At 43.7% G+C, this 11,567-nt stretch overlaps 2 protein-coding genes across 2 annotated transcripts; one reads left to right on the top strand and one right to left on the bottom strand.

Annotated features, from left to right (window-relative positions):
* Positions 1 to 262: 262 nt before the first annotated feature.
* On the top strand, positions 263 to 3,380 carry rbp5 (retinol binding protein 1a, cellular). Its single transcript, XM_035425309.1, has 4 exons — positions 263 to 904; positions 1,299 to 1,483; positions 1,728 to 1,829; positions 2,600 to 3,380. The coding sequence occupies exons 1-4, from the start codon at positions 832 to 834 to the stop codon at positions 2,651 to 2,653; spliced, it is 414 nt and encodes a 137-aa protein (XP_035281200.1). The 5' UTR covers positions 263 to 831; the 3' UTR covers positions 2,654 to 3,380.
* A 1,986-nt stretch (positions 3,381 to 5,366) lies between these two features.
* Positions 5,367 to 11,083, bottom strand: LOC118221178 (tumor necrosis factor receptor superfamily member 5). The gene is made up of 8 exons (XM_035406004.1): positions 10,656 to 11,083; positions 10,256 to 10,384; positions 9,983 to 10,129; positions 8,611 to 8,704; positions 7,951 to 8,027; positions 7,431 to 7,544; positions 6,888 to 7,031; positions 5,367 to 6,723 (listed from the first exon to the last, which is right to left on the bottom strand). The coding sequence occupies exons 1-8, from the start codon at positions 10,726 to 10,728 to the stop codon at positions 6,524 to 6,526; spliced, it is 978 nt and encodes a 325-aa protein (XP_035261895.1). The 5' UTR covers positions 10,729 to 11,083; the 3' UTR covers positions 5,367 to 6,523.
* Positions 11,084 to 11,567: the final 484 nt, after the last annotated feature.

Below are 11,567 nucleotides of genomic sequence, written 5' to 3'. Positions count from 1 at the left end.
TTTTCCTATGTAAGACTGTTGTATGGATCAGCTCCTGTTTTCTCTGATAAGAAACCCCACAATGAATCTTTCCATATTCTTGCTACCTAACACACGCGCACGCACGGTTTTGTTTTGGTCCCAGTCTTTTTATGCTCTGATTAATAAACTGGCTATTTTGAGGCATTGACCAATTTCGCCGCTGACCTCTGTTGACCCGAGGGAGGAGGGCTAGAAACGCAGAGAAGTGAATAAACGCTCCTCTCCTCCCCCTCCCTCGCGTGGTTACGAAGATAAAAGTGCGTTCGTAAAACAAAAAGAAAGAAAGAAAAAAAAACTCCTGAGGGAGACTGAAAGGTAGGCCTGTTTAATGTGCGCAAAGGGGACATCCGTACCGAAACGAAGCAGTTAAGTGGGAGAGACTTTTAGCATCTTCTTAGTGGGGTGGAGTTCAAACTTTTTTTTCCCTTAAGGGAGAAAGGTAAAGTGATAGTTTGTGTAACGTTTCAGTAGCGGCACAAGGAAGGAAGGAGTTTGAATAGCGGAGGAGCTCGGATAATTTGCAGTGTTTGTTTACTTTCCCCCTCAGGCACAATTGGGAAGTTGCATGCAGAGACAGTGTCGGTAACAATTGAATCACATGTTGCGAAACCTGGAGTGATTTTCATATTAAACAAAGCGGCAGTGTCGCGTGTTCCAGAGGAAAGCGGGGATACAAGATAACGGAAGGAAACTGGTATGATAGGCTGAGGGGTTAACTAGATCACTAAGCGTAACAGATTTGGTGGGAGCGAGTTTCACCAGTCAAGACCGCAAGTGGAGACGACAACTATCGACATATAAAAGTGAGAGATGGCGCTTAATCTAACAGGACTGTACCAGATGGTTTCACAAGAGAACATGGACGCCTACCTTCATGCGTTAGGTAAGCTCACCGCGATTTTTTTGTTGTTCATTATAGTTTGGAGTATAAAGATTAGTCGTATTAGTGAAACGTTTTCTGGTGTGTTTATCGTTATTAGTTTTTGCATTTGGCTTGTGTAATTATTCTTTTTGCGTGCTAGTTCTGTGTCAATATTTGCGGTGTCTCGCAGCCCCGATGTAGTGTCTAGTTAGTCTGGGTGTATTTAGCCTACATCTCGCAACCTTTAACCATTCCTCACTTGCCATTTGAAAATGAATGATGCCAGGTCCAAATCTAGAGTAACTTTACTTCATACTCATGCACATATATACATGCTGCTTTGTTGTGAATGGAGTGGCTTTAGCCCATTCGTTTTGTTAAGACTGGTTAGCTAAATCTTCCCTCCCTCATTCAGATATAAATATTGCCCTGAGAAAGATTGTGTGCCTTCTCCGGCCAAACAAAGAGATCACCCACGACCCAGCGACTGGTCACATGAAGATCCGCACCCTCACCACCTTCCGAAACTTTGATATGGACTTCGCCCTAGGACAGCCATTCAAAGAAGACCTGGGTCCAGTAGATGGACGAGTGTGTGAGGTCTGTTTGTCTGTCTGTCTGTCTGTCTGTTTGCACGTTTGTCTAGCTGGCTGGCTGTCTGTGGAGGTCTTTCTGTCTAGTGCCTCTCTTGCTTGCCACTCCTGTCTGAAAACCCAAACAGGCCGGAGCAAAATGAGCATTATCACACGGTTCCAGAAGCTTCCTAACGTAAGAAAGGCAAATTTAATGCGCGGCCGCCTAGTTAATCTCACAGACGCACTGTCTCCTTGGCACTCATCCGCAGACCACGGTGGACTGGGAGGGGGACAAGCTGGTGTGTGTGCAGAAGGGGGAGAAAGAGGGCAGAGGATGGACACACTGGGTGGAGGGAGACCTGCTGCATCTGGTGAGTGGGGGTACGGGGGTGTAGAGGTGGAAAGTCCGGCAGTCAGAAAGTAAAAGTCCTGCCATGTGTTTCTTCTACCTGCAAACTCAGCCAGCTGATTTCACTAATTAGTCCTGCCTCCTGGCTGAGGAATTGTGAGAATGAGTAAATCTGGGCGTTTGGAACAAAATACTGGGGAGGACTTTCTGAACCTGGATTTTCCACCTCAGGTGTGGGGGAGGGGGGGGGGGGGGGGGAGGGAGGGGGTACAGGAGGGGAGCTAGACTGCTCAGGGAGAGAGAGAGAAAGTGGCTGCTAGTGAATCAAGGATGAATTGGGTGATGGGGGAGGTGTGGAAGGGGATGAAAGTATCTAATGATGAAAAGAGGGAATAGGCCAGGGGAGCAGTTGGCAAAGGAAATGTTTAGGATGGGCATTGGGAGGGAAGCAGGCATAGAATTAGTGTAGTGGTCAGAAGACTGCAGGAGCCAATGGAAAGGCAGGGAGTTTTTTTTTTTTTTTTAACAGTGATGCATATGTGGAGCCAGGCATCGGGGAGTCCACAGGGTACCAAGTAGGAGAGGTAGGATTAAACGGATGTTGAAAGCAACCAGAGGGATTATGTGATTGGGGATTGGGTGGGGGGCGGGAGAGAAAGAGACCAGTGTTTGCAGCACAAAATCTCTTTCAGTGCACGTCGACCACGTGCAGGTTTTTTCTCTTTTGTAAGATGTTCTTTTCCCTGGCCGATCTCTCCGTTTCCCTCTTCCCTCCCTCTGGACATCTTACAGGAGATGAGGGTGCAGGGGGTGGTCGCCAAGCAAGTTTTCAAGAAAATCAAATGATGGACTGAAGGAGATGCAAGGTGAAATGGTGATCTTGAATATTATAATACTTCTTAGTTCATATTTTAGTTTGTTAATTAAAGTATATTTACCTGAATGGTATATTAACGATTGAGTGTGGAATTCAAAAGACCCTTTACAGCGCACCATTACTGGACTGTCTTTGGCTTTTACAAGCCTGAGCCACTGTTTCTCCCTTTAAATGTCCCTTATCTTGGTGGCAAGTTTGAATCATTGCACCTATTTAGAATATCATTTAAGTATTGTACTGTAATAGTTATATCAAACAGTGTTTAACTAATGTATACTGACCAAAAATACATTGTAACAAGTTTTTTAGACAATGTATGACAAGTGTTTTACTGTGTTATTTAACACTGTACTACACTTACTCTTTTTGTACTTCACGTGGCTGAACCATTCATAGAGAAAGGTTCTGTTTTACTGAAATGTACCATGCTGTACTTGCATGCACCATCAATGAAATGCAGGACTGTTCTGTGCTAACACTATATTGTAGCGTCCTACAATTAAATGGATTATTAAGAACCGAGATTGTAAATAAAACGGACTTATGTTTAACCAATTTAATTATGGACTAAACCCTTGATGAATTGTGAATCACATTCATTTTCAATAACATTACAGTAGTGTTTGACCTTGTGTGAATCCCATGGCATTACGATGATGGTATTAGCTAAATGGTAATAAAGTGAGATTTGCATAATCAACTTTCTCAGAAAATTATTTTTATTTACCCAGTTGTGAATGCGATAGGGAGAAAAATCACAATTTAGTTGGGTCCCCATTAAGTTACTCACATTACAAGCAAGCAAGTAACACCTGCTACAAACTGTTTATGTTATGTGGCTGAATACTACAGCATTTTAGTTTTTAGCGTCTAAACCCAGATATTAAGTTTAAAGTGTTTCTGTCCTTTTTAGCAGTGAGGGTAGACACTGCTGCATGTCAAAAGCACTTTTAAACAAGCAATAATAATTGCTGCTACAAATTGGCCATTTAAAAAAATCTTTTTGATTTTTATTTGGTTTGTTTCATTTTCAAATGAAGCAGGACAAACCTTTCCCAAGAGGGTGTTTTGTCTCAGCATGGCTTGTTTGGATTGTTTCAAACAAAATCCTAGTTTGAACTTGGCAAAAGATAGCTTTCCCACATAGATAATTTCCATCGTTCAGTTCAGTATCCGTGAGACAGATGACTTCCAGTTTATTGACCATAAACAAAGACTCAAACAGCTGAATGTTCAGTGAATTTGGCTGGCCGCCTGTAGGTCTAGGAATAGGGTCACCCTAATGAAGTTGCACTGACAACTATGAGCTCCAAAAATCAGATCTTTTGCACGTCCTTGAATTTATTTTACTTTGTTCAGTTTGCTTGCAGATAATTTTGTGTAGTCTGATTATGTTCAGAGGAGTTATGTCTTCCCTCAGACAGTCATTACATTCATGGTTTAATTTGGCTGCAGACCTATAACTGAATGAAATATTTTGTGCATCCATAGGCATTGACTTATCACTGTAATAAGTGCACTATACTATACACTATGATGCTACTGTTCATATTTCACACTGTCAATTCCCTCATGTAAATAGTGTTAGCTGTAACAGCAGGGGTTACTTTGGCCAGTCTCTGTTCTATTATTCCTAAATTTACATTCAAGTAATTTAGCCGATGCTCACATCTAGAACAACTTACACAACACCTTTGCATACATTTGCATTATTTCACACATCATCCACTTTAACGGCTGTATATATATTTTTTTTACTGGAGCAGTTCAGGATAAGCCATTTGCTGAAGGATCCCACCGGGGAAGTAAACCTGCAGCCTCAGAGTTACGAGTCCAGTATCCTAACCTTATAAACATCTCCCATTCAATTCAACCAGGTGTGGAGGTCACTTGAGTCCATACACTTCCCTAACTGGTTTCTACTTCCCACTGTCATACGTTTTCCCTAACTGAGCGGATGTTAAATTTGTTTTCTCTATTTTGTAAATGCAGTGAGAACTGCCTTGGTGGCCATCTTTGTGTGACGGTCAACTGCGCACGGTGGCCATCTTTCATTACTCCCCTGGGTGTCCATCTTCGGTTTCACTGTAGCTACAAAACAACATCAATCCATGATAGCAGGTTGGGTTAAAACCAAGGGTGATGCATGGAAATGATTTATTTCTGTAACTGGGAAAAACCTTTTACGTTTGTTTATTTTCTTCATTAATGTGATTGTTGTAAGTGTCGCACATCATTTAATATGGGCCACTGGGCATCATCCAATCCAATCCAAATTTATTTATAAAGCACTTTAAAAACAACAACAGCTGACCAAAGTGCTGTGCAATCAGAAATAGCAAAACCCTAAAACAACACAATAAAAACACAAAGACCAGTTTAAAAGATAAAAGGACAATAAAATAATAAAACAATAAGATCATAAGAAAAAGAAGGGTAACTCTCATACTGAGTTAAAAGCCAAGGAATAAAAATGCGTTTTAAGATGGGATTTAAAAACAGGCAGTGTAGGGGCAAGCCTAACATGCAGAGGCAAATCGTTCCAGAGTTTGGGGGCTACCACTGCAAAAGCGCAATCTCCCCTCTGCTTCAACCTTGATCCTGGGACAACCAGAAGCAACTGGGCAGCGGACCTGAGTGACCTTGATGGGACGTGTGGATATAACAGGTCAGAGAGGTAGGTTGGAGCTAGCCCATTTAATGATTTGTAGGCAAATAATACAATTTTAAAATCAATCCTAAAACATACTGGGAGTCAGTGAAGGGAGGCCATGTCCTGTTGAGACAAAATACTCATCCCTAGTTCAGTGATGCCACTCACAATCCATTACATTACATTGATTTGGCAGACTCTTTTATATAAAGCAATGTACAATAAATGCTTACCGAAGGTCATTGGAACAACTACAAAACACAGGTCCGATAAGGTACAATACATATTTTGTCACAGTTATTCATAGCCATGAACACATTAAGTCTAGTTCACACAGTAAACATTACTCTTTGACCTCTATGCCGAGTCAAACTAGGAGACATGACATGCTACAACATGAAGATAATGATACAAAGTACAATATGAGTGCTGGATGGAGGTACATGTAACCTGAAAGTGGCGCAACCCGGGCTAAATCTCGACCTTGTCAGCGCTGCGAGTTGCCGGGGACCACAGACACTTGCGCACGTCGTCCATGTTTTTCCACGTTTCGTGAATTGCCATGCAGTTAGCACAGAGCAAAGCAACGATACAATTATCTACCCGAGGTCCATTTTCTACAGAAGGACCGTGTTTAATAATTGCTCATCAGAGGAGGCAAGTGTGACGAAACTGCTACTGTGGGACCAGACTGCACGCTGAGCGCACTGGGCGCTGTCAACGTTCGTTGCGAATTTGTTTTATTTTTGACCACCATGTGTCAGTGTAGCACACGGCCTTAGCAGTAGGGTGGTGTTTTCGGTGATCACCTGCAGGTGGAGACAGAATTTGATGGAGGAGACACCAATGACATTCTTGCAGATCTTTAAGGTTGTTTTGGCAGTTTTTTGTCTGTGTCATTGTGCTGTCGTCTTTCCCCAGTGGTTGAAATTTCACTTCAGGTAGAGCGCAAGAACGGAGTGAAATGGCTGCCTTCCTCTCAGAACTTAATTGGAAAATGTGTACCTGACTATGTACCTATTTGTGTCTGCATTTAATTTTTATTTATTTTTTACAGGAAGTAAATACTAAAAACTAAATATGAAATTAAAAATCAATATATAATGTGCTCATAAAATATACATTTATTTTGGCCTATCATCTGTTTTTTTCTTCTTATGAAAACTGTAATGCATCGTGCCAAGAATCATGTTCCGGACCATTCATCCTCCTGTGGCTGTGATTGACAGGGAGAGGGGGTGAAAATTTTCATCCCGCCTGTTCTGGCTGCTGATTGGTTGAAGTGGTCCGATGACGTGAGTGGTGGCATCTTTCCGGGTCCGTCACACTCAAGGTCCACACTCTTCATAGGGTGATGAACTTCAACTTGACAGGAAGTGGCCAGCACTGAAAAACATGAACATGGTTTTAGTAGCTTTTTCAGTGCAGTGTAACAACAAAAATCATCATCCATCCACCCATCCATCCATTTTTGAAACCACATACTCCTGGTCAGGGTTTTGGGGGGGGTGGGGGGTGGGGGGGGGGTGTTGGCTGGAGGGCATGTTTACCTGTTGAAGCGAAATCAGAGTCAATGTGCCGTCCATTACAGTTCAGTGCATGGCTTTCTTCATCGTATAGTTGATTGTATACTTCTGGGATGAGGTTTGGGAGGTTCAAGACAACGTCATTCACTGGCAGTTCCAGCCTGGACACTGACAGATAAAAAGTGGGTTTAGTGAACAAATACCTGCAATCTGTTCAATACAGCACACACATGAAAGACAAAGAGGTATGTCATTGCTGTAGTTAGTCCCCAAAGCTCACGTTCTTAGACTGACTGCCTCCTTATTCAAAAGGCTTATTCAATCTATGGTCTGAATGGTGGGACTCAAAACTAGGTGATAAAGATAAGATAATGATAGAAAATACATTTCAAAGTACTGCTACTTAAGGTGCCTATGCCCCTCATATATATATATATATAATCTTTTTTTTTTTTTTTTGGAACTGTGTCTCAGGTTGGTGTGAGTACTGTCCTGTCCCAATGTGAGAAAAAAAAACACAGCATGGACTTGAGGCAATAGGCCCCTAGAATGGTTTTAGAAATGTACCTTTCATCTTTGATCTGCGTTTCGCCCTTCGGAAAAAATAGCCGAAGCCAATGATGAGAACTGTCAGAATTAGCCCCGCCCACAGGCATGCAGGTAAGGCCCAATCACACCTTGCTGAAAGATAAAATTTGTTGACACAAATGCCCTTATAAAGCAGTGTTGTCATATCCCATCTAACAATCGATGAGATTCTGAAGTGGTACAGGCAAGTTAAATTAAAAAAAATCTTTCTTAAACTACATTTTAAATAAGCATCCTTTACACGCGAATGCTTTGCCCGGGCGCTTCTACTCGATTTAATGTAAGGTCCTCTGAGTTGTTCTTCCCTCCTTGCTTGCCAAACCCACACAGTACATAATGCGATTATGAAATTGTCACTGAGGAAGTGGTGAAGCACATGGTCTGTCGCGATGCATTTTGCAGATTACGGTTCACACCCCATCGAGCTAAGCCGTGTTCTGACCCCGGCACGCGGGCCCGACTGCCCTCGGCACACGGTAATGAGGATCGCCACGCTTACCGGGCTCCCTCGCCGCACACACAGCGTCTGAGCTCTCCGTGCCCGGCGTCCTCGTCCGCATTCCAAGAACTTCACATCTGAGAGGAACAAGAAATGTGGGAGGGGCTCACACAAAGTCTTTCTGTGGTTAAATGCAGAGGCTTAGCCATCGGACTGATGGTAGTCAAACTGTCTTCATGCAGTTTATACCTTTTTTTTTTTTTTTGCATGCATAAGTCTTTGTCCGTTTTTTTTTTTACGCCCCGGGTTAACATTCACAAGGGAATTCGTACCCAGTTGACACATTTCTCAGTTAATCTGACCTTCAGTTTGGTCGCTCTCGAACAGAGTCGGTAATTGTCATGCCACAATTCATTTAATTTAGCACAGGAGAATCCATGTGATTTTCGGGGGGGGGGGGAGGTTGTAAATTCTTAGTGAAAACTGCATGGAATTCAGTGGGCGGGGGGGTGCAAAAATGAAAAATAATTTAAATGCAGACCAAATGACTCAGAGAGAAGAATATATTCAGGGGGTACCGCCAGGGATTTAGGGTCCCACCACCCGAGGCCCGCACATCCCCAAACAATTACGACACGATTTTGTTGAGGGCTCCTGTCAGTCAGGGCCCTTGGAATCATCCCAGTCTTCCCACTATACGGTGCCCCTAGAGATACTTACTGAGTATGCGGGAGACAGGGTGTCTTTGAGTCAGTCACATTGCTGTATTTTCCTTCTGGACACCGTTCGCAGACTGTGTCCATTCGTCCATTAGCTGTAATTGGGGAGATTATTGCCATATAAGTAACTGTTCTTTTCTGTAACCAGCTCAAGATGTTTACAGAATTAAAAAATTGAAGTGCTAGATGCCTTTGATCCAAACACTGCAAAAAAGCAATTTTCAGTGGATAAACCTTTTTTTAAGCTTGTTGCACCTGTATTTTTTTAGGTTTTCTCAATATAAATTTTAAAACCTAAAACTATATATATAGTTGTAACAAACTGAAGTTAAATATTAGGTTAATCTAATAAAGTGTACCTGAGGTCAAGTGGACAAACATGAGAAAAGAAAACTATAACAATCCGGCAGTATGTATCGCAATATCTACATGATTGTGCTTTGGTTTTCTGTTTGCTGGTCACAAACAATTTTGGACATTGTACTTTCATTTCTGCATTTAACAGATACTCTTACATGGATTACATTAGACGTACGATCTGTTTATGCAGCTGGATATTCGTGAAGCAATTCAGCTCAAGTACCTCACTCAGGGGTTCTGTAACAACATGCCAGCTGCTAGGCTAACCCCACAACAATGAAGCGACGTCTGAAGACTCACCTCTTCAGGCTGCACCTCTCCCCATCCCTCCCTACCTCCCTGTAGTCTCTGATTGACTATGTAATCTTAGGGTTGTAGCTAGGTAAGCTGTTTATCTTAGGTGTCTTAGTTATTGCACTCGTGCCTACTCAATTATTGCTTGCATTATTTGCATAGACTGCTTTGTTGCTGTTTTTGTTTGCGTTAATCAGATTAACCTACAGGGTCCAAGTTAAACTACGCGGCCGTTCCCTGCACTTGGAACTGTACTTCCCTCTAGGGTTTTCAACACACTTGTTCCTGGTTATGATTATACACTTTGTTGTACGTCGCTCTGGATAAGAGCGTCTGCCCGTAATGCCTGTAATGTAATGTAATGAAGCTATAAGCCCAGTTCCCCAGCCATTATACTAAACCGCTGCCCCATTGCAACAATTACCTGTAGGATGAGCTAATTTCACTATAGAAAATGATGAGCTTCAGCTTATTTATTTATCTTTTATTTTGGTAAGGATGTGCTGAAATAACTTGTGATTGCTATCAGAATTGCGCAACTGATATGTCAGAAAACAAAACACAATTGCGAAAGTCTGCGTGTGACCAGCATAACCACTGAGAATGACGTCATGGCTAGTGACAAACTGACAAACAAGAAGATTTGTGGTAGCTCATTGGCTGTTGTACCCTGACACGGCTTAATAACTAAGATCGAAGACGTGGGCCGAGACACTTACATGGAGTGGAGACCCCAGAGCCAATGGCACACGCAGACAGAGGGCGACAGTGCTCACACCTGTCATCCTCACAGTAGTAGCCCTCCTCACATTTGCACCGTCTGTCTTGGTCTGGCATGCACTCCCCCACGAGCACCATGTGACTGCCTGGATGGGGGATGATGGGGGGGGGGGGGGGGCAGGGGCAGGGGGGGGCGTAGGTGGGTTAGAACACAGTCACAGGCCAAAAATGGATCAACACCCAGCCGGGAGGAAAGGGGGGAGGAGACTTACTAGAATGGCAAGATCGACAAAGTTGACACTTCGAAAGGAAGTTTGCGTCTTTTAGAAAGTAATCGCGTGAGCAGGGCTGGCAGACTGTCTGTTTGGAGCCTTGTGAACATGGTGAACGGACATATTCCCCTGTAGCAGAGGAGAGAGAGAGAGAGAGAGAGAGAGATGAACAGCTCAGCATGGTACCAGCTGACTAAACTCAATAGACATATAGACATAAACACATAAACATAGTCCTATTGAGAAATCATTTAAGTATCAACAGTGAGAGGGAGTCAGGGGAAGACATGCATACTGTATTGACTCACATAAGCAGAATCTATACACCTTGTCTACATTGACAAGCATTTCCCCTCACGCAGAAAGACCAACAGCAAAATGAGAAGATGGGTAATCTCACCTTTTGGGCAACGTTTACAGCACCTGTTCTCATGACGAAATTCATCTTCACTGCATGACGGTGCTGTGGTCATCTTTCCTTTGACACCAGTCTCTATCTTCCCCTTCTGTGGCTCTCTCTCTCTCTCTCTCTCTCTCTCTCTCTCCCTCTTTCAGTTCTGTTTCTGACGCTTTCTAAGTTCCCTCAGTCCGCACTCTCAGGTCACCTGCCTTCTCCCGTCCGCTGCACTGCTGGCTGGCTTTGTCGACACTAATATGGATATCAATCTGAATTTGGATTTGGTGTGCGTAGCAAATGCAGAGACGTTTCCGTCCTGCGCGCCTCTTAGTCTCGTCTCACCCACTCCTCTCCCCCACAGTCTTCCTCTTCAGTGGAAACCCCCTGCCCCCATCATCTGCTCTCATTCTCTCATTTCCTTCCTGTTCTCTTCTGGTCGGGCCGGTCTTGCGTCAAAAACTGCGTGATGCGTGATGCGTTCTGTACACTGTAACACATTATCTACGCTTATGATCCACCCACTCAGACTGCTCAAAATGCCTGCTTTGTGGCACAATAAGAGTAAATGGTAAATGGACTGCATTTATATAGCGCTTCTATCCAAAGTGCTTTACAGTTGATGCCTCTCATCCACCAGAGCAGTTAGGGGTTAGGTGTCTTGCTCAGGGACACTTCGACACGCCCAGTGCGGGGGATCGAACCGGCAACCCTCCGACTGCCGGACAACCGCTCGTACCTCCTGAGCCTACGTCGCCCCCCAACCAGAGCTTATTAAAATGCGACGTTTCGTGCCGCGTACGGGGAGGTGGCCCTCGCAGCGCGAGACGGCGCGGCGCTTCCTCTCGCTCAGGTCCGCCCTTTTCCTCTCAAGGGAATTTTTTGCCCCCCCTCTGCCATTGTTCGGCAGTGGGCGAG

This window comes from Anguilla anguilla, chromosome 1 (genome assembly GCF_013347855.1).
Source record: "Anguilla anguilla isolate fAngAng1 chromosome 1, fAngAng1.pri, whole genome shotgun sequence".
Taxonomy (NCBI): domain Eukaryota; kingdom Metazoa; phylum Chordata; class Actinopteri; order Anguilliformes; family Anguillidae; genus Anguilla; species Anguilla anguilla.
The sequence above is the reverse complement of the archived record's forward strand: the minus strand, read 5'-3'. Positions and strand labels throughout refer to the sequence as shown.